This window comes from Symsagittifera roscoffensis, chromosome 1, assembly GCF_963678635.1.
Source record: "Symsagittifera roscoffensis chromosome 1, txSymRosc1.1, whole genome shotgun sequence".
In the NCBI taxonomy this organism is placed as follows: Eukaryota; Metazoa; Xenacoelomorpha; order Acoela; family Convolutidae; genus Symsagittifera; species Symsagittifera roscoffensis.
In genome coordinates, this window is record NC_087062.1 from 29,202,336 (window position 1) to 29,224,641 (window position 22,306).

The 22,306-nt window shown below is 40.1% G+C and overlaps 1 protein-coding gene across 1 annotated transcript; it reads right to left on the minus strand.

Annotated features, from left to right (window-relative positions):
* Positions 1-1,695: 1,695 nt before the first annotated feature.
* LOC134856125 (mucin-19-like) lies at positions 1,696-13,157 on the minus strand. The gene is made up of 5 exons (XM_063872521.1): positions 13,031-13,157; positions 12,244-12,362; positions 11,692-11,755; positions 2,156-11,334; positions 1,696-1,911 (listed from the first exon to the last, which is right to left on the minus strand). Exons 1-5 carry the CDS (start codon positions 13,155-13,157, stop codon positions 1,696-1,698), a joined length of 9,705 nt encoding a protein of 3,234 aa, XP_063728591.1.
* Positions 13,158-22,306: the final 9,149 nt, after the last annotated feature.

The following is a 22,306-nucleotide window of genomic DNA, read 5'->3' on the forward strand; positions in this document are numbered from 1 at the left end:
TTTTTTAGGTCGAGTAAATTGATTTTCCGAGCTCTCCGTAAGCACAATAAAGACTCTGTTTTGGTTAAAATTTCTGCGCTGCATGCAAAATTTTGAAAAAACAGGCCGAAAAAGGCGTTTTTAGGACTTCTTTTTGAGGCCGGACTTGGTTATTTTTCATGCTTCGTTTTTTGGCTGTATAAAAAGTATTCAACATTGACTGGGTTTATTTTATAAGTTTCAAAAAAGACTATTTTGAAGGACTTAGCCGGGTCAAAAACTTTATTTCGAAGGCGTACATTAGTCAGTATTTTAAAACTTGTTTTAGAGGTGTTCTTGATGTGGAAACATCTTTGCAAACAAGGTAAGAAATTCGAATTCATTGACTCAAATTTGGGAAGCTGATAAGCTTGAATTACTTTTGATGCAGCCAAAAAACGACAGATAAAAGAATTGAAAGAGTTACTAGATCATGTCAAAACTTCCAAAACTTACGAATACTTTCGCGCTGATGATCAAAAAAAGTCAACAAAACAACTTTTTTGGAAAGTATTTCGGAAAAAATTACTGCCCTAATCTATGCACAAGATTCAAATTAGCAGTTAAGTTGTGTGTAAAATTTGTACTATCTTCTTGTATAAACTTTAAGAAATTTTACTGTTTGTTTTGTTTCGTCAAAAGAGATCTAAACGTTTTTTGAGGCCGGACTTGGTTATTTTTCATGCTTCGTTTTTTGGCTGTATAAAAAGTAACTCAAGCTTATCAGCTTGCAAAGAATTAATTTGAGTCCAAAAAATCAATTTCCTTAAACTGGTTGGAAAGATCTTTTCACAGCAAGAACACTTGTAAAACTGGTTTTAACATATTGGCTAACTTAAGCCTTCGAACCACAAAAAAAACTAGATTAATATACTGGCTAGTTTACGACTTCAAAGCACAAATAACTAGAATAGTTGCAGAGAAAATGAAAAAAAAACGTGAAAAAAAGACAAAATTCGGTCATTCGCTCGCTGACATCAAGAAGTTGCAACACCTATGTCCATTGACTATAGAATGTTTCATGATCAAAACTTTTTTTCCATAAAACTAGACCAATTAAAAAATTCTGGATAGTTCTTTTCTTGAGAAAAAAACGGATCAAAAAATTATCACGACCTATATAAGTGTCTTCAGTAGGTTATGGAAATCTTAAAAATTCTTATCTAAAACAAATTTCTTAGCTAAAAAAAGTCTGAACTAAATTTAAGACAAAACTATTTTATGAAAAAATTAATCGAAGTATTTTGCTAAACCTGTGCATCGGCGAGACCACTCTCTATTCTCTGCTTGGACATCTCCATTGCCTTCTGCTTTGCATTCACACTGCAAACGAAAACATCACAAAATAACAAAAAGTTTTGGTATTTTTTAAAGCTAAGCTATCAGTATTTATCTGTTTGCCGGCATGCGCAATGATTTTGATATGGAAGTTTTCTTAAGCTTCCACATAACAGCATGAACTTGGTTCATTCGATGTTGATGAAGCTGATTTTTCTCATCTTGTTAGTTTACAATTAATTCTGAAAATTTTTATTTTAAATCTTAAAGCACAAAAGAGTATGTGTGCTGACAAAAAAACTTCTTCTAATTAATCTCTTAAATTTTTTCACAAAAGAAATTAGAGTTTGATATTTTATCAATTACGACAGTCAAATAAGACTTTTCCCACAAATAGACTTACTCTCCTCCCTCTTCCTGCTTCTTGCCTCCCCCATCTTTGCTCCCTTCCTCCTCGCCCTCCTCCCCCTCCTGTCCGCCCTCTTTGTTCTGCTCCTGCTGCAGTTTGTTTATCATCTGTTCATGCTGTGATCTCAGTTGTTCCAATGAGTGCATACAACCCTTTGTACTCTTCATCTGCTCGTCGAAGTTGAGCTGTTTCCCAGGTTTCTTCTCCTTTCAACGATTTATTCACTTTCACAACATATTGAGTTTAAGAATTCAGTTTTTAGTTTTGTTCTTACGGAAAAACAGACCCACTTGAACAGCCATTGAGAGGCAAAAGCATGATGCTAATAGTGACAAATTTACAAAAAATTTTGGTGTAAATACTTAAAATTTTGGCGTTACCAAGGAACTGATTTATTGTCTCGATAAAGGGTGGATTTTAAAAATAAAGCGTGATCTCAGGTCTCCTCACTTTGGCCTGCACGTTCTCGTAATTGTTTCCGAACTCAGTCGGGGGCAGAGTAGTTTCTGTGTTCGGCCACTTGCTCCCACTCTTGGAAACTTTGATGTCACTCGAAACGTCTGAGTCTTGCTTGGTTCCCGTCTCAGGAGCTGACAGACCATCATCCTGCTTGGAACCAGTTCCAGCAGCCGAAAGACCTTGTGATTTCCCATCTTCTTGCCCTTGTGGTTCCTCATATGAGACTCCCATTTCTGCAGCTTTCGAAGGAGTAAAAGTGCCTTCACTTTGCATCATATCAGTAGCTTTTTTTGATTCCTCTGTACCGCCTGGTTCTTGTGTTGCCGAATCATCATCTGCATTGCTGATTTCGACTCCGGTAACGTTGCTTTTTTCACCAAACTGATCTTCAGCTTCCTCTGCTTCAATTTCATCCTCGCCAGCCTCCTCTTCGCCTTCTTCTTTACTCCCAGCTAAACCAGTTCCAGCTTTTGATCCAGTCGGCTGCGAAGTTTTATTTTGACTCCCGTTTTTGGATCCAGAAAGTTTGCTTGCGTCCGATGTTCCTTCTTCGCCCTTTTTAAAACTCTGACCTTTGGAGCCAGTATTTGTGCCTGACAATCCCTCATCATCGCCAGGAGGACCATCGGGTAGAGTCGGATCTTTACTTTTCGAACTAGATCCAGATCCAGTTTTGGTGTCTTTCTGGGACGGGTCGTTTTCGTCATCATCACCTCCATCGTCGGCATCAGGATCAACTTTTTCTGATTCTATCGACCCCTCCAATTCGCCACCTTCTTGCTCAGTAGCGGCTGATTTAACACCGAGAGCACCACTAGAATTTTTTGTGACTTCTAGAGTTTTTTGTGACCCTGATTGTTCCTCTTCAAGTGAAGTTCGAGCCGAAATAGCCGAGTTATCTCCTGTTCTTGTGTGTTTATCTTCATCGTCCTCATTTTCTTCTTCCTTGATATCACCTGAAAGCTCACCTCGGGACTTATATTCTTCTTCAGCGCTGCTGGGTCCATAACTTCCTCTCGAGTTTACAACCGAAGCATGAGAAGTTCCATGAGAGGCTCCAGTTCCAAGAGAATTCCCAGTTCCAAGAGTTCCAGCACCTTTAGAATCTGACATTTTACTTTTAGACTCTGCGCTATCTTCGGCTCTACTCGGGCCATAACTTCCTCTGGAGTTTACAACCGAAGCATGAGAAGTTCCTTGGGATCCTCCAGTGCCAAGAGACTTCTCAGTTCCAAGTGTTCCAGCACCTTGCGAACCTGATGTATTACTCTTGGGCCCAGCGGCGTCTTCAGTACTATTGGGTCCATAGTTTCCTCTCGAATTTACAACTGAAGCGTGAGATGTTCCAAAGGTTCCGTTTTCTTTGGAACCGGAAAATTTGCTTTTGGACTTGCTGGTGGATAGATCCGAAAGAGAACCAGGCGCAGCATTTAACCCCTCGCCCCTATCGGATGGATTTATTTCACTTTCTTCAACTTCCGATCTTGCTGTTTTCTGACTCGGTTTACTACCAGCAGCTTTTGTGCCAGAAAGTTTTGAACCATCACTACCAGAAATTGCCAACTCTTTTTGTGTTCCATCAGAAGCTGAATCGTTCGAGCCAGTATCAGTTGCATCTTCATCTTCAACCTCAAGGCTCGTAGCGGCAGTACCTGCAGCTTGGCTTCCAGACTGTTGTGTGCCTTTGGTGCCAGAAGCGGCCGTCTCTTTCACTGTTCCGTCAGCGTTGAGTGTAGGTTCTTGAGACCCTGTTGCACCACTTTTACTTTTTTCCATCTGAGCACCAGAGCCAGTTACATTCGAACCAGTACCTGTTCCATCTTCCTCTTCATCTTCGCCATCCAATCCGGAAGCTGCAGTACCAGAAGCGGCAGTACCGGAGGCAGCGGTACCACTAACTTGAGTTCCAGGCTGTTGTGAGCCTTTGGTACCAGAAGCGGCCGTCTCTTTCACTGTTCCGTCAGCGTTAAATGTAGGTTCCTGTGACCCCGTTGCACCGCTTTTACTTTTTCCCGTCTGCGCGCCAGAGCCAGTTACATTCGAACCAGTACCTGTTCCATCTTCCTCTTCATCTTCGCCATCCAACCCAGAAGCTGCAGTACCAGCGCCAGCAGTACCAGAAGCGGCAGTACCGGAGGCACCGGTACCACTAGCTTGAGTTCCAGGCTGTTGTGAGCCTTTGGTATAAGAAGCGGCCGTATCTTTCACTGTTCCGTCAGCGTTGAGTGTAGGTTCCTGAGACCCTGTTGCACCGTTTTTACTTTTTCCCGTCTGCGCGCCAGAACCAGATACATTCGAACCAGTACCTGTTCCATCTTGCTCTTCATCTTCGCCATCCAATCCAGAAGCTGCAGTACCAGCGGCAGCAGTACCAGAAGCGGCAGTACCGGAGGCACCGGTACCACTAGCTTGAGTTCCAGGCTGTTGTGAGCCTTTGGTACCAGAAGCGGCCGTATCTTTCACTGTTCCGTCAGCGTTGAGTGTAGGTTCCTGAGACCCTGTTGCACCGTTTTTACTTTTTCCCGTCTGCGCGCCAGAACCAGATACATTCGAACCAGTACCTGTTCCATCTTGCTCTTCATCTTCGCCATCCAATCCAGAAGCTGCAGTACCAGCGGCAACAGTACCAGAAGCGGCAGTACCGGAGGCAGCGGTACCACTAGCTTGAGTTCCAGACTGTTGTGAGCCTTTGGTACCAAAAGCGGCCGTCTCTTTCACTGTTCCGTCAGCGTTGAGTGTAGGTTCCTGTGACCCTGTTGCACCGCTTTTACTTTTCACCGTCTGCGCGCCAGAGCCAGTTACATTCGAACCAGTACCTGTTCCATCTTCCTCTTCACCTTCGCCATCCAATCCAGAAGCTGCAGTACCAGCGGCAGCAGTACCAGAAGCGGTAGTACCGGAGGCAGCGGTACCACTAGCTTGAGTTCCAGACTGTTGTGAGCCTTTGGTACCAGAAGCGGCCGTCTCTTTCACTGTTCCATCAGCGTTGAGTGTAGGTTCCTGTGACCCGGTTGCACCGCTTTTACTTTTTCCCGTCTGCGCGCCAGAAACAGATACATTCGAACCAGCATCTGTTCTATCTTCCTCTTCATCTTCGCCATCCAATCCAGAAGCTGCAGTACCAGCGGCAGCAGTACCAGAAGCGGCAGTACCGGAGGCAGCGGTACCACTAGCTTGAGTTCCAGACTGTTGTGAGACTTTGGTACCAGAAGCGGCCGTCTCTTTCATTGTTCCGTCAGCGTTGAGTGTAGGTTCCTGAAACCCTGTTGCACCGCTTTTACTTTTTCCCGTCTGCGTGCCAGAACCAGATACATTCGAACCAGTACCTGTTCCATCTTCCTCTTCATCTTCGCCATCCAATCCAGAAGCTGCAGTACCATTGGCAGCAGTACCAGAAGCGGCAGTACCGGAGGCAGCGGTACCACTAGCTTGAGTTCCAGACTGTTGTGAGCCTTTGGTACCAGAAGCGGCTGTCTCTTTCACTGCTCCGTCAGCGTTGAGTGTAGGTTCCTGTGTCCCGGTTGCATCGCTTTTATTCTTTCCCGTCAACGCGCCAGAACCAGATACTTTCGAACCAGCATCTGTTTCATCTTCCTCTTCTACTTCGCCATCCAATCCAGAAGCTGCAGTACCAGCAGCAGCAGTACCGGAAGCGGCAGTACCGGAGACAGCGGTACCACTAGCTTGAGTTCCAGGCTGTTGCGAGCCTTTGGTACCAGAAGCGGCCGTCTCTTTCACTGTTCCGTCAGCGTTGAGTGTTGGTTCCTGTGACCCTGTTGCACCGCTTTTACTTTTCCCCGTCTGCGCGCCAGAGCCAGTTACATTCGAACCAGTACCTGTTCCATCTTCCTCTTCATCTTCGCCATCCAATCCAGAAGCTGCAGTACCAGCGGCAGCAGTACCAGAAGCGGCAGTACCGGAGGCAGCGGTACCACTAGCTTGAGTTTCAGACTGTTGTGAGCCTTTGGTACCAGAAGCGGCTGTCTCTTTCACTGTTCCGTCAGCGTTGAGTGTAGGTTCCTGAGACCCTGTTGCGCCGCTTTTACTTTTTCCCGTCTGCGCGCCAGATCCAGATACATTCGAACCAGTACCTCTTCCATCTTCCTCTTCATCTTCGCCATCCAATCCAGAAGCTGCAGTACCAGCGGCAGCAGTACCAGAAGCGGCAGTACCGGAGGCAGCGGTACCACTAGCTTGAGTTCCAGACTGTTGTGAGCCTTTGGTACCAGAAGCGGCTGTCTCTTTCACTGCTCCGTCAGCGTTGAGTGTAGGTTTCTGTGTCCCGGTTGCATCGCTTTTATTCTTTCCCGTCAACGCGCCAGAACCAGATACTTTCGAACCAGCATCTGTTTCATCTTCCTCTTCTACTTCGCCATCCAATCCAGAAGCTGCAGTACCAGCAGCAGCAGTACCGGAAGCGGCAGTACCGGAGACAGCGGTACCACTAGCTTGAGTTCCAGGCTGTTGCGAGCCTTTGGTACCAGAAGCGGCCGTCTCTTTCACTGTTCCGTCAGCGTTGAGTGTTGGTTCCTGTGACCCTGTTGCACCGCTTTTACTTTTCCCCGTCTGCGCGCCAGAGCCAGTTACATTCGAACCAGTACCTGTTCCATCTTCCTCTTCATCTTCGCCATCCAATCCAGAAGCTGCAGTACCAGCGGCAGCAGTACCAGAAGCGGCAGTACCGGAGGCAGCGGTACCACTAGCTTGAGTTCCAGACTGTTGTGAGCCTTTGGTACCAGAAGCGGCTGTCTCTTTCACTGTTCCGTCAGCGTTGAGTGTAGGTTCCTGAGACCCTGTTGCGCCGCTTTTACTTTTTCCCGTCTGCGCGCCAGATCCAGATACATTCGAACCAGTACCTGTTCCATCTTCCTCTTCATCTTCGCCATCCAATCCAGAAGCTGCAGTACCAGCGGCAGCAGTACCAGAAGCGGCAGTATCGGAGGCAGCGGTACCACTAGCTTGAGTTCCAGACTGTTGTGAGCCTTTGGTACCAGAAGCGGCTGTCTCTTTCACTGTTCCGTCAGCGTTGAGTGTAGGTTCCTGTGACCCTGTTGCACCGCTTTTACTTTTCCCCGTCTGCGCGCCAGAGCCAGTTACATTCGAGCCAGTACCTGTTCCATCTTCCTCTTCATCTTCGCCATCCAATCCAGAAGCTGCAGTACCAGCGGCAGCAGTACCGGAAGCGGCAGTACCGGAGACAGCGGTACCACTAGCTTGAGTTCCAGGCTGTTGCGAGCCTTTGGTACCAGAAGCAGCCGTCTCTTTCACTGTTCCGTCAGCGTTGAGTGTAGGTTCCTGTGACCCTGTTGCACCGCTTTTACTTTTACCCGTCTGCGCGCCAGAGCCAGTTACATTTGAACCAGTACCTGTTCCATCTTCCTCTTCATCTTCGCCATCCAATCCAGAAGCTGCAGTACCAGCAGCAGCAGTACCAGAAGCGGCAGTACCGGAGGCAGCGGTACCACTAGCTTGAGTTCCAGACTGTTGTGAGCCTTTGGTACCAGAAGCGGCCGTCTCTTTTACTGTTCCATCAGCGTTGAGTGTAGGTTCCTGTGACCCGGTTGCACCGCTTTTACTTTTTCCCGTCTGCGCGCCAGAACCAGATACATTCGAACCAGCATCTGTTCCATCTTCCTCTTCATCTTCGCCATCCAATCCAGAAGCTGCAGTACCAGCGGCAGCAGTACCAGAAGCGGCAGTACCGGAGGCAGCGGTACCACTAGCTTGAGTTCCAGGCTGTTGTGAGCCTTTCGTACCAGAAGCGGCCGTCTCTTTCACTGTTCCATCAGCGTTGAGTGTACCCTCCTGTGACTCTGTTGCACCGCTTTTACTTTTCCCCGTCTGCGCGCCAGAACCAGATACATTCGAACCAGCATTTGTTCCATCTTCCTCTTCATCTTCGCCATCCAATCCAGAAGCTGCAGCACCAGGGGCAGCAGTACCAGATGCGGCAGTACCGGAGGCAGCGGTACCACTAGCTTGAGTTCCAGACTGTTGTGAGCCTTTGGTACCAGAAGCGGCCGTCTCTTTCACTGTTCCGTCAGCGTTGAGTTTAGGTTCCTGTGACCCGGTTGCACCGCTTTTACTCTTTCCCGTCTGCGCGCCAGAACCAGATACATTCGAACCAGCATCCGTTCTCTCTTCCTCTTCATCTTCGCCATCCAATCCAGAAGCTGCAGTACCAGCGGCAGCAGTACCAGAAGCGGCAGTACCGGAGGCAGCGGTACCACTAGCTTGAGTTCCAGACTGTTGTGAGCCTTTGGTACCAGAAGCAGCCGTCTCTTTCACTGTTCCGTCAGCGTTGAGTGTAGGTTCCTGTGACCCTGTTGCACCGCTTTTACTTTTCCCCGTCTGCGCGCCAGAGCCAGTTACATTCGAACCAGTACCTGTTCCATCTTCCTGTTCATCTTTGCCATCCAATCCAGAAGCTGCAGTACCAGCGGCAGCAGTACCAGAAGCGGCAGTTCCGGAGGCAGCGGCACCACTAGCTTGAGTTCCAGACTGTTGTGAGCCTTTGGTACCAGAAGCCGCTGTTTCTTTCGCTGTTCCGTCAGCTTTGAGTGTAGGTCCCTGAGACCCTGTTGCACCACTTTTACTTTTTTCAGTCTGAGCACCAGAGCCAGTTACATTCGAACCAGTACCTGTTTCATTTTCATCTTTGGCATCCAGGCCAGAAGCGTCAGTTCCAGTTGCGGCAGTACCAGTAGCCTGAGTTCCAGACTGCTGTGAGCCTTTGGTACCAGAAGCGGCTGTCTCTTTCACAGTTCCGTCAGCGTTTAAAGATTGCTTTCTGGTTTCAGGAAACGATTTTCCTTTGGAGCCGGTTTTGTTCGTCTCGGATGCATTTGAACTTTTCAAAGTCCCATCTTGATTTAGTGATTGCTTCGTCATTGCGTTGGAAGATTTTGCATCCGAGCCAGATGTCATTCCTGTGCCACTGGTTCCATATTTGCCTCTTGAATTGACCACAGATGCTGAAACACCGGAAGCGTGTGTTCCTGTCGCTTCAGTACTAAGATGTTTTTGGGTAGTTCCTTGCGTACCAGTTTCTCGTGCACCAGCTTCTTGGGCACCATTTTCCTGGGTACCACTTTCTTTTGTACCAACTCCTTGGGTACCACTTTCCTGGGTACCAGTTCCTTGGGTACCAGTCCCTTGGATACCAGTTCCTTGTGTACCACTTCCTTGGGTATCACCTCCCTGGGTACCAGTTCCTTGGGTACCAGTCCTTTGTGTACCTATGGCTCCAGTTTGATCGCTTCCGTATTTTCCTCGAGAATTGACGACGGATGCTGATACCCCAGAAGCATCAGTTCCTGATACTTTTGTTCCGAGTGTTCCTTTATTTTCTGGCCCTTGGATACTCGTTTCTTTAGTGCCTGTTCCTTGGGTACCAGATCCTTGGGTACCAGTTCCTTGAGTATCAGTTCCCTGAGTACCAGTTCTTTGGGTACCAGTGCCCTGGGTGCCAGTTTCCTGGGTACTAGTTTCCTGGGTACCAGTTTCCTGTGTACCAGTTCCTTTAGTACCAGTGCCTTGGATACCAGTTCCCTGAGTACCAGTTCCTTGGGTACCAGTTCCTTGAGTACCTGTAGCTCCAGTTTGATCGCTTCCATACTTTCCACGAGAATTGACCACGGATACTGATACCCCAGAAGCGTCGGTTCCTGTCACTTCCGTTTTGAGTGTTCCTTTGTTATCCGAGCCTTGAATACCCATTCCTTGGGTGCCAGTGTTTTGGGTGCCTCGGTTACCAGTGCCTCGGTTACCACTGCCTTGGGTGCCACTCCCCTGTGTACCATTTGCTTGGGTACCAGTTCCTTGTGTACCAGTTCCTTGGGTACCAGTTCCTTGGGTACCAGTTCCTTGGGTACCAGTTCCTTGGGTGCCTGTGGCTCCAGTTTGATCGCTTCCATACTTTCCACGAGAATTGACCACGGATGCTGATACATCTGTTCCCATCGTTTTCTGAGTTCCAGTGAATGTAGATCCTTGCACACCGCTCGCAGCTTTGATCGGTGTGGTCTGAGAGCGACTGTTTGATCGAGGTAGCTTAGATGACTTCTTACTCGCGCCTGAAGCATTTGACTTCGAGCCAGATACTTGAGACTCTGTTTCGCCTTGTGACGTCAAGTCTCGGGTCCCAGAAGCACCGATATTCGTGCCTGCTCCCGTTCCGGCTCCAGTTGCTTGGTTTGTCGAATCGATCGTGGGGTCATACGTGCGAGTTTCTGGTGCTCCTTTTGAGAATCCAACTTTGCTTTTTGTGGCAGCTCCGGAACGTCCTTTGGACTTGGTTCGTTTCCTTCGTTTTGACTTTGTTTTGCTTGTCTTCGAAGCTTGTGAGTTAACAGATAATTCATCTTCACTTGCACTCATTTCGGACAAACTTTCATCCGCGCCAGACAAGTTCGATCCTTCACCCGAAATGATTTCGAACTCTTCGTTTGTTTTCTTTGATTTCCCAGTCGGAGACTTTGACCCTGTTTTTGCTTTCGAGCCGGAGAGCTTTGAACCACTTCTGGAACTGGATTTGCTTCTTGACTTGTTAGTGGATCCTGACTCGTCCATGGATCCTTCGCCAGATAGCATTCCAGTGGTTCCAGTCGGACCGGTTTCCCCCGTTTTCTTTTTCGATCCTGTGCTTTTAGTTCTTTTTACTTTCTTTTTCGTACCTCCTTTTGAAACTGCTAGAGACTCGTCCACCGATATTTTGGGAGGATCGACTGTGCTGCCATTGCCATATCGTGTCTTTGTTTTCTTACTTTTACCGGTGCTTTTGCCAACAGAAGCTGGCTCAGCGCCCTCGACCTCCTCGAAATCACTCGTGTCATTTTGGGATCCACCGGCTGTGTTTGACGGCCCACCTGATGCAGCATCTTGAGGCCCAGTTCCTGCACCTGATGGCGCGCCTGTACCTTCAGTGGCTCCAGTTCCGGTAGCTTCAGCAGCTCCGGTTCCACTACCCGATGGTGCCCGTGTTTCTGTACCTGGAGGCTCCCCGCTCTCTCCTTGAGATTGAGATAATTCATCGTCTTCGTCTTCGTCGTCAATTGGTGCAGTCTTCTGCATTGTTTTCCCCTTCCTTTTACCGGATTTGGGAATGGACCCCTCCGATGATTCCTCGGCTCCAGTGCCTCCTTTCTTTTTTGAGCCACCTTTTGTTGTGTCTGTTAATTACAATACCCAAAGCAACAAATCGCTTAAATACAGCAAAGGTTCAGATAGCTTAAAGGTTATTGACTCAAACCATGGTTTAAAATTTCTAGTTTGTGAACAAAAATAATTTTACTTTTGAGGTTACTAAAAAGTACCTTTTAAAAGCGTTAGTCTCGATATATTTTGAACATTTTTGAGAGTTTCCTGGAAATTAATACAATCACCGACAAAAGTAGACAACTTAGACAATTCCTGTGCTCAGAAGGTTCAGAGCAAAAATATTTGCAATCAAGGTTTGAGGTTAGACAGTTGTTCTGCTAAATAGATATGCCCGCTTGAGTGTTAGAAAAAGAATTTGTTATGCTTACCTTTTGATTTGGTCTTCTTCTTGGATTTGGGGGCAAAGGGGTCCTTCACTTCCACCTGGCTCGTCTAAAATAGAAAACTATGTAAAATTGAGGTACAAGTTTCGAGGTGTGAAAAAAGGCTTTTTTCAAGTCCCCTATTTAAATTTTATTGAATTTTCATTGTCGAAAGCCCAAAGTTACAAAAAACGTTGATGTTCTAAATTGTAACAAAATTATGTCAGCATGAACAAACGAAGAAAGTATTTACAATCTTTGTAGTTGTATCATAGTTTTACGAATGTGGGGACTGGAAAAGAGCCGAAAGTTATATTGATGATCAAAAGGAAAAATGAACGAGAGATTTTTCAGTGTAAATGCGATTGATCTTGAATAGTGCGATGAGCAAACAAAAAACAGCTCAAAAAGTAGACCAGAAACCATATTTGCAGCAAAATTTTGCTATAAAAAATAGATATGATCATATTTTGAGTTTTATCCTCGACGTGATTCAATAGGTGATAATGGAAGATTAAAAATATAAATAAATAACTCAGATTAATTTTGATTGACTACCTGTTTCTCGATTTTGTCCCCGTGGTATTCCCCACCGGTGCTGCCGGGTGTCTTGGGCGGCTCCGTGTCCAGATCAGTCTGACTGGCCCCTCCAAACGCATCTGGCACTTCGGAGCTAGCTAGAGGGAAATTTCTACATGATTATGGGAAGTTTGAATCTTTTTTTTTGCAAACATTTCTTTTACGATAATTTGAAGAAAATTATTATGCAAATAATAGGATGGCGTACAGTCAAACAGCAAATGTCATACAGTTAAAAATTAAAAAGTTTTGTAAAGAACCTAAGAACTGCTAAGCGAAAGCACTGATTTTTCTTTTTAAAAATTCTTTCTTTAAAAAATGCTTTGCATCAAATTTAAGGCAGCTTAAAGTAGTATACTATGAAGTAGCTTACTTTTTTGCTCAATTTTTAGGAAAACTTTGCAGTATTTTTCGAAAGACAACTTCAGTTTTCTTTAGAAATTGAAGAATTTCACATCGCATCAAGAGAAAGTCACCGAAAAGAATACAAACAATTGATCCAATAGAACTAATTTTTTTCCACTCTTCCCTTTCCCACAACTCAAATTTTTTAAAAAAGTTGATTTAAAAGTTATTGTCGCTAAACGCGTGACGTTATGGTACAAAGCGTGAAGAAAAAAGCTATTCACAATAGTTAGCCTGTTCACCACGCCAAGTTTTATTAGATCATGACAATGTTAAAATGTTGTTTCTAAATAGGAAAAAAGATAAACCCTAAAGGGCATAAGCCCTTCAGAAGCAGTAATAGATGAAGAATTCCTCTTACCGTCAGAGTCTGCCTCTCCGAATGTGTTGAGAGACTGTTCCCCCTGCTGCTCCCCTGCTCCTTCTCCCTCCCCCTCTTCCTCCGAACTGGATGACTCATCCTTGCCCTTAGTCTTCTTTCCTGACATTCAACTCTGCTCAGGGTCGCCTAGGCAAGCGAAAAATTCAAACTTAGGATTGGCGTTTTTTAATTTCCCCCCGGTACCTAGTGGATCTTTTATAAAAGATCTGAAATCCTTTATTTCTATTATAAGTTGGTTCTCAGATCTGATATTCGTTATTTCAGATCTTTGATAAGAACTTAACGAAATTTTAATTTGGATTTCAAATAGAAATTTTCAGATCTTAAATACCAATGAAAAACAAAATTTCAGATCTGAAAACAAATCTGAGCAACCCTTTCCGCAATTATAATGTACGCATTAGAGCAAGTAACTAATTTTAATTTTTTGCTGTTTTTTCGCGTTTAATTAGCAATGAAAAAAACTTAACAAATAACAACACGTATTCTTTTTTGAACTTGTTCAACTGTTTTAAAAACTCAAATAAAAATTTATCAAAATTTTGATTTTCAAGCGCTTCTCATGCATTTTCTATGTCTATCTCATTTTTGGGAAAAATACTATAGCAATCTCCGATTAGAGATTTCGCTAAGTATCTGCCAGTAGCTATAATGTACATAACTACCAAAAATAGGAAAAAATGTGTCAGAAACATTGATATCTTCAGATCTGAAAAAAAACCAGGAAAAACAAAATTTCAGGCTTAAAATTGGATCTGAAAGAAACCATTCATAAGGTATCCAAGCGTTATTTTAATAGTTTATAACTCTTTTCATATCTGAAAATTAGATCTGAAAAAAAAAGAATTTTAGAACCGAATTAGAAAAATAAATAGGTCCGCGCTGTTTCGACTTGCAAAAACTTTGCTGTTTCGATTTTGATGAAAGTGAGAAATACACATGATTGGGCTGGTTTTTTTATTCAAACCAATTCACAAAACTCTTTATTCCCTCATGGGATTGATCCCTTGCTCTGCCAGTGCAATAACCTGCAACCAGCCTGAATAAAATGCAAGGGTTATACTTTACACAATGCCAATTATCCGTTACAACAAAATCGTTCATGTTTGAATTGAGGTAGCTAATTGGATTTATTAATTCCATACATGACTCAAATTTAAGCCTAAAGTTCAAATTTTGGCCCATATTTAATTTACAAAAATTATTCGAGACCAACTAAAGGGCAGTCAGAACGTTCGTCATTTTGCTCTGATACGAGCAGTCTTCTAAGTTCGTGATTTTTTCTTAGTAAGTGAGGACACAATATGTTGAAAATAATTAACTATTTCACCATGCAAAACTTGAATACATTATGACAACGTTTAAATAGTTTTCCAAACTTGAGAATCAATTGTGGGGGTTTGAGATTTGATTCTTGTTCTCTACATATGACACAAGGGGGTGGGATTTGTTAAAAGGTACATTTTTTGCAAATAATTATCGTAGAATTAGTATTTTTGTAGGTGAGGAAATCGCTAGGTACCATTTGCGGAAAGAAAATAACTTTTTTATTGTAAAGACTCATAATTTTTTAATTATACCAACTGAGAGAAAAATTGAGGTGTTAAATCTTTTAGGATGTGCGGAAACAATTATTTGTCAAAATTCATCAGTACATGAAAAATTTTACCCTTTCGAAAATCATTACATACTTTGAAACTATACAAAAACACAGCTTTTTCAAAAAATTATACAGAATAGTGAAAAAAATGCAAAGCTTGATTTTTATTTTCAAACGAAAATTTCAAAGCAATTTACAAGCAGATCACAAGAAATTAAATACTACAAATTGTTTCAAAACGTGTAAAAATTTTTTATACCAAAAAATGTTTTTGAAACGTTCCGAATCAACTATATAGTTACTTTTTCGGTTGTGCAAAAGCACACAATGTTCGTTTTTATTTCATACTAGGAAATTTAAAGGATCATCAAACCTTTTAAATTGGAACTTTGCATTGTTAAGCGTACGTACTGAAAAATGTTTAGAAATATTTATTTGCTGTTTTGTTTTGAGGCACTTAACTTTTCCTGAAGGGTCCTGTCTTGCACAAAAACATCCTTAAATTGCAGATTTTTCAAAGTGATTTTGTTTGCATTGCCATACGTCACAATTAATACTGTGTGGAGGACTGATAGTATTAGCTGAAAGTTGAGTTTTTGGTCAATCATTAAACCTAAAAATTAACTTACGGTTTTTGTTAAAATAGTAGTTCCTTATCACTTGTCAAAAATTAAAATTGTATATTGTATCGCATTATGTCACCCTAAACTAAGTATTTTAAATAAGGTGAATAGATTTGTTTTCCATACTTTAAGTCGTAAAACTATGGCTCAGTGTTAACAACACGTGAGACAACTATAAAAATACAAAAAATGTTTAAGTGGAATGAGCCAAAAACTTTTTTGCAATAAATTTTATCAGGCGCTCTTAGAATTTTCTCAAAAATTTTACAGAATAAAGGAAGGAGAGAATTTGGTTTATAACTGATTTGCACATAAAAATTGCGGCATTTGTTCAGGGGAACCAACATACGAATTTTCTGAATTTTTGGAAAACAAGTTTCGTTCACATTTTCAATGAAAATGATACTTAATTGTAATCAAAAAGACAAGATTTATAATCTAAACACGACAAGGTGAAAATCGTTTTTAATCGTTGCTTTTATTGTTTATTATTTTATCAAATAAATATCGAACAGAAAAATGAAAAAAAACTTTGACTCTAAAATAAATTGTTTTTCTGAAGTCGCTAGGATTTTCAAAACTGTTCAGCAAAAATTGCACCAATTGAGAGTTAAAAAATCATCTGGATCCTCATTTTTGTTTGCCGTTATCACAAATGTTTTTATTTTATTTTCACAGAAACAAAAAAAATATTTAAGGGAATCAAATAATTACTTATATTTGTTTTTTAGACAAGAAATTAGCGTAGTGACGATTTGTCTGAAATTATGTCTGCTTTTTTGAAATTTTTTCCTCATTGTATTTATCGAAGCGTCCGCTTTCAAAACTTGATTCTTGCTGATAAGTTTTCTCTCAGTAGTTCAACTAAGTTTTATTTTATAATCAATTCAAAGTTGATCCAGGTTTCTTAGTTTTGATTGAGTGAGTAAATAAAATTCAAATACTCTTTTTACTCTTGTTTAAAGAAAATTGAGCTTTTTCTGCAATAAACGATAAAACATAATTAAGTCCTTCAGGACTAGTTTGTTTTGGCCCCAATTGAAATTTTTATATTTGCTTTGTCTTTCAGCGCAACCCAATTTTGCTGCATATTTTCAATATTCTAATTTATATATCAGGTTGATTCTAAGTTTAGCAGAAAAAACACCATATATTTTACATTTTTGACAAGCTGTATACTATGATCAAGGTGATGTCAAAGCAGAATACGCTAAAGTAATTCTCTCTATTGATTGAAGCTGTTCTGTTGATGACGTTTTCTAGAAACATCAAAATCAAAATCAAAACTTTGATTTGATCAGTAACATCCTGTTTCTGTTAAAACTTAAAATTATCTATAGTCAGATAACCACATTAGATATGCTTACTGTTCAAATCTAAACTAATGTTGAACAAATGTGCCAGGTAAGTTTCTCGAGTACAGGAATCATTAGAGACTCCTTACAACTCCCGTACTGAGAAAATTCTTTATTTCTGACCTGAAATACTTTGTATCTAATCTAATTTCTGATCAGAATTTTTTTTTGAAATGTTTAAATAAAGCATGGATTTTCTTTATATACTTTATTTCTTATCCTAATTCTGATCAGAAATCAGCTAAATCTAGGCTATTTCTAGCTAGAAAAAATCTACTGGTGGGGCTCAAACACGCGACCTTCTGATTCCTGCACACTTGCTCTATCCACTAATCTGCATCCCTTGATCGTCATCCCAAGTTTTAGGAGAATAACAATGTTATAACAAGTGTAAGTTTGCATTGTATTCGCTACTGCTATTGTGTATACTATTGTGTATTCGCTCGAAGCATGTTTATTTCGTTGCGGTTGAGCAGTTAACTGATTTCTGGTTATTTCTTTCTAGAAACTGTTTGTTTCTAAACCAGAAAATAAATAGATCACTTCTGCACGGAAAATACGAGAAAACTAGGCTAGATAATCTACATAAAATTTCTATCTAGAAAAACAGCTTCCGTTCGGTACGGGCTCCCATTTTACCAACCTTTGGGTTTCAATGTTGTAAAAACTGTTTTTTAGTTGTCAAATTCTAAAAACTGTCCATCAGAACATTTATTTTGAACATTATTGATTTTTTTACGTTATAAAAAAAGTGCTAATTTAACTTCGAGCCATAATAGCACGCTAAATCATTTTGAAACTAGGAGAAAAATTTGAGATTGAAACGTACAAGAAAACTGGTATGAGTATTTACATACGCGATCAGTAACCATACCTTCAACAATTACTGCGAATTTTAGTAAAAATTTAGATAAAAATTGCAAAAAGCTTAAAACAGTTAGATTTGCTGGTTGCTATGCCAGTAAGGTATAATGAACAAACTACCACATTCATGAATAAAATACAGAAAAAAAGTTTTTAATTTTTTTCTTCTAATTAGTGTCGTTTTGCTCGCGCGGCGTGGTGAGAAAACTAAAGAAACGCGTAGAAAATGAGATGCTTAGTCATAGTTTTTGACAGTTGTTTTGAAAAAAGAAATCAGGGCTCTTTTTCTTTTTCTCCCACCTGCAACTTTTTATTAAAAAACCTTCTGTTGAAATTGTCGGATCGTTAAAAAAATTGACATGCGGACTGACTAGGTTGTGCCAAGCATACTTGATCTCCATGATTAACCTTGTAAAACCACTCGTTACACCATAAAATTGATGGTTGTGTGAGGTGGGGGGGGGAAGAAAAAGAGCCGAATTAAGTAACAAAAAAAAAGAAAAAAATGATCACCAAAAAGTTTTTATAACTTTTTGTAATGTTGTTCACAAAAATTTTTGATATTTTTCAGAGCACTTTAATGGTCAATTAAGCTCAAAAGAAAAATTCCAAAACTGTTTGTGTTCCTTTTTTTAAGCTGATTGCCTTTACTTCAAAATCTTCTTTTTCGTAGTTGTTTCAGTATAATTGTGGCTAAACATGTGATCAAATCTGTTGTTAGTCTGCTGGCGATGCTATGTTTTATTTTATTATAGCAATGCTTAAAAGCTGTTTTTCAAATCGAGGTTTTAATCTAAACAAACGTTGAACATATGTGTCAGTTAAGTTTCTTGAGTACAGGAATCATTAGAGACTCCTTACAACTCCCACTTTAATAACCTTTGGGTTTCAATGTTGTAAAAACTATTTTTAAGTTGTCAAATTCTGAAAACTGTCCATCAGAACATTTATTTTGAATAATATTGATTTTTTTACGTTATAAAAAGTGCTAACTTAACTTCGAGCCATCATAGCACACTAAATCATTTTGAAACTAGGAGAAAAGTTTGAGATTGAAACGTTCAAGAACACTGGTATGAGTATTTACATACGCGATCAGTAAACATACCTTCAACAATTACTGCGAATTTTAGTAAAAAATTAGATAAAAATTACAAAAAGCTCAAAACAGTTAGAGTTGCTGGTTACTATGCCAGTAACATATAATGAACAAACTATCCCATTCTTGGATAAATTACAGAAAAAAGGTTTTTCATTTTTCTTCTTCAAATTAGTGTCGGTTTGCTCGCGCGGCGTGGCGAGGAAACTATAAAAACGCGTAGAAAATGAGATGCTTAGTCATAGTTTTCGGAAGTTGTTTTAAAAAAGAAACCAGGGCTCTTTTTCCTTTTCCCCCACCTGCAATTTTTTACTGAAAAAGCTTCTGTTAAAATTGTCCGATCGTTATAAAAATTGACATGCGGAATGATTAGATTGTGCCAAGCGTACTTAGTCTCCATAATTAACCTTGTAAAACTACTCGTTACACCATAAAATTGATGGTTGTGTGAGGTGGGGGGAAAAGAAAAAGAGCCGAAATCAGTAACAAAAAAAAAAGAAAAAATGATCAACAAAAAGTTTTCATAATTTTTTCTAATATTGCTCACAACAGTTTTTGATGTTTTTCAGACCACTTTAGCTGTCAATTAAGCTCAAAAAAAACTTCCAAAAATGTTTGTGTTCCTTTTTTTAAGCTGATTGCCTTCACTTCAAAATCTTCTTTTTCATAGTTGTTTTCGGTGTAATTGTGGCTAAACATGTGATGAAATCTGTTGTTAGTCTGCTGGCGACGCTATGTTTTATTTTATTATAGCAATGCTTAATTGCTGTTTTTCAAATAGAGGTTTTGGGAAAAAGAGCAGCTTTTCTTCAATCATCCCTTGATTTTTTCTAAAATTCAATATATGAAAGTCTATTTAAAACAATTTTTCATGATATAAATTGTAATGAAAAGTGTCAGCGCGAACAGGTGAAAAAATCCTACAAATAAATTTTACATGCAAAGTGTCTTGTGAGAAAACTTTGAGCAGCTTTTTTGCAATTTTACGAGGGGTTGGGAAACTGGAAAAGAACCAAAAAAGACTTTTTGTTCAATAGAATCAAGTTTTTTGAACCTAAATGACTAGCTTTCATGCAACGTTTTTCAAGCGTTTCACTTGCTCGAGATTAGACTAAAACTAAAAATTTTGAAAATTTTTTCGACGCTGTCATTTTTTTGAAAGATAAGTTGAATCTTGTTTTGGCTCTTTTCCAGTTTCCCACCCCCCTCGTAAAAATAGAAAAAAAAGCTCACACGGTGTTTTGCATGTTAAAAATGCTGTACAAATTTGTTCAATTGTTCACGCTCACACGTTTTAACACAGTTTATAATATGAAAAGTCATTTTAAATAGACTTTCACATTTTGAATTTCAGAAAATATCAAAAGGGGGACTGGAAAAGAGCCCTTGTTTTTTATATGATACCTCTCTTGACTCAAATCGTCCAAGAAAGTGTATATAAGAAACGTTTTTTGTTCGAGTATTGAAAATTTTTGTTCGAGTTTTGAAAATGCGCAGGAACTTTGTCGGCTCATTTCCAGCTTACTCCACATTTGAGTTTCAATTAGGCAAAACAAATAATCATTGAAATGGTTCGATTAAAATGTAAAAATAAAAAAATTCAGTCATCAGTGCCCAAATTTCCAAAAGAGTGCCCTAGAGTCGAGAAAAAACTCTATGTATTTTAAAATCTCAAATTCAAGCGAATAAAGCAAGCGATCGACTAAAATTTGGTAAAAATTGAAATGATTGTGCAAAAAAATTTTTGTATTTTTTTTTCTAAAACGAAAATCAACTATGTCGAGAATTTTTAAAGACCTCAAATATTTGCAATCGGCAGGTTCATTAATGTATTGCTCGTATAGTGATATGTAAGCTCCAATGTTTGAATTATTTATGCGTGGCAACATATTCGCACTCATTATTGTTCCAAATTAATTTGAGGCCAACTATAATTGTTCATTATAATTCTACTCAAATGATAGCACTTGCGTGTGATATTGGCAATACAAAACTTTTATTCATCACAATTTTTTCGAACGAAAACTATTCAAAATTGATTAAAAAGGAGTCGGTATATTCAGGGTTTTGATTTGATATACTGGTAGCATTGTTTCAGTTTTAATTACAATAGTGGACAAAATTGAGCGCAAACTCTAGAGTTTACTCAGTAAAAGGTCTGTTTTTAATGTAAATTTTGGACAACATTTCCTTCGAAATTCAGTAAAATTTTAACTGCGAAAGTATCAATTACAATTTTCCTCGTCTGCTTTAAGTTTTGCATCGAAGTGAAATCTTTCTTGAATAAGCGGAGTAAGAAATTTGTTCATGCAAAATGAAACAATCTCAGCGAGAAAATGGAATCAATTAGAGTGAAGTTTTTTAAACTAAACTCACACATTTTTTACTCATTCACGTGAAGTGATTAACTTAGTGCAGATAAGTAAAACTGACAGTTTCAGACCCGGATTACATTGGTAAGTCATTGAAACCAAATATTGATACTTTCACAGATGATAGCTCTGATCATTTGCTCTCGGTTCAATGTAAAAATTTTAGTGAATTTTGAAGGAAATGTTTTCCAAAATATACATTGAAAACAGGCATTTTATAGAGTGAAATCCTGAATTTGCGCTTAATTTTGTCTACTAGTGTTCGTTAATTCAAAGCTTGAAAAAGCAGTTTTTTTCACGGCGTTTTGCAAAAAAATACATCAAGTCCGTTAATTTGTCACACTGACATGTAATATTTTGTAAAATCATTTTAAATAGCCTTTGTAAAAACTAATTTTATTTAAAACTGAAGTTAGACTGGAAAAAGGTCAACATTTGAAACAAGAAACATTGGGGGGGGGGGGCTTCTGATCTGCAATAAAAAAATTTTCAATCGTTATTTTTTTTTTGTGTTCGGTGTAGTTACATATTTAAATGTAGGCTTTTTGATAGGCCATCGGCTTCACAAACTGTATCAACACGCGTGAGGCGACAACTCGTCAAAAACTACATTTGGTTGAAAGCAACTCTTCGTACTTTTTCAATTAAGCGACAACTAGCACCAGGCGGAATTTAGTTACAGTAGTATAGCGGTGAACACTGATTCACGCGCAGTATTCTTCTTGTGCCGAATGTAAGCGCAGTCGCTACTTGTAAATGTCTTTTTGCGATTGCACTTCACATAGGGTCGCACTCCTACGAACCGTCGCCTTTTCTAAATGCTACCAGTTGTCGCTTTTGACAACTTGTCACTTTCACCTTGTCATTGCCACGCATTAGTCAAGTTGTTTTTTCGAAACTGTTCACTGATTTGTTGTGTCGAGGGTTTCAAGATTCGTCTTATGATCTTGGCGCAACTTAATGAGCAAAAATTAAACAAAAGTATATTAATTTTCTAATTTATCTCCGCCAAAAAAGAAGAACTTTCATTAAACTTTTTATAACGTTAGAGCAAAAAAATATATAATGACTCACAGGGAAATAGGCAGAAGAAAGTAAGTAGAAGTCAGACAACTTCAATTATCTCGGCTGCTGACGATAGTCCAGTGCTGCTATTAGTTATATATCGACTCTTTTAGAACGCTATTTTTTCAAAAATTGCTTTCTTAGATGAAATAGTTATTGTTCTCGAGTGCTTTGACCCCTTGATTTGAGTTAAATAACACTTTTCAAAAATATACGAGTTCTACGAAATACAGCCTCTTTCCATCTTTTTTTAAAGGTTTCGTGTGTTAGCGTGTTT

Bases quoted from the DNA above. Each gene is read 5' to 3' on its own strand.
- LOC134856125 (XM_063872521.1), bottom strand. From the start codon at position 13,157: ATGTCAGGAAAGAAGACTAAGGGCAAGGATGAGTCATCCAGTTCGGAG. The intron at 12,363-13,030 runs GTAAGAGGAATT...ATTTCCCTCTAG, and splicing joins CGGAGAGGCAGACTCTGACG to CTAGCTCCGAAGTGCCAGAT. The intron at 1,912-2,155 runs GTGAGGAGACCT...AATCGTTGAAAG, and splicing joins ACGAGAACGTGCAGGCCAAA to GAGAAGAAACCTGGGAAACA.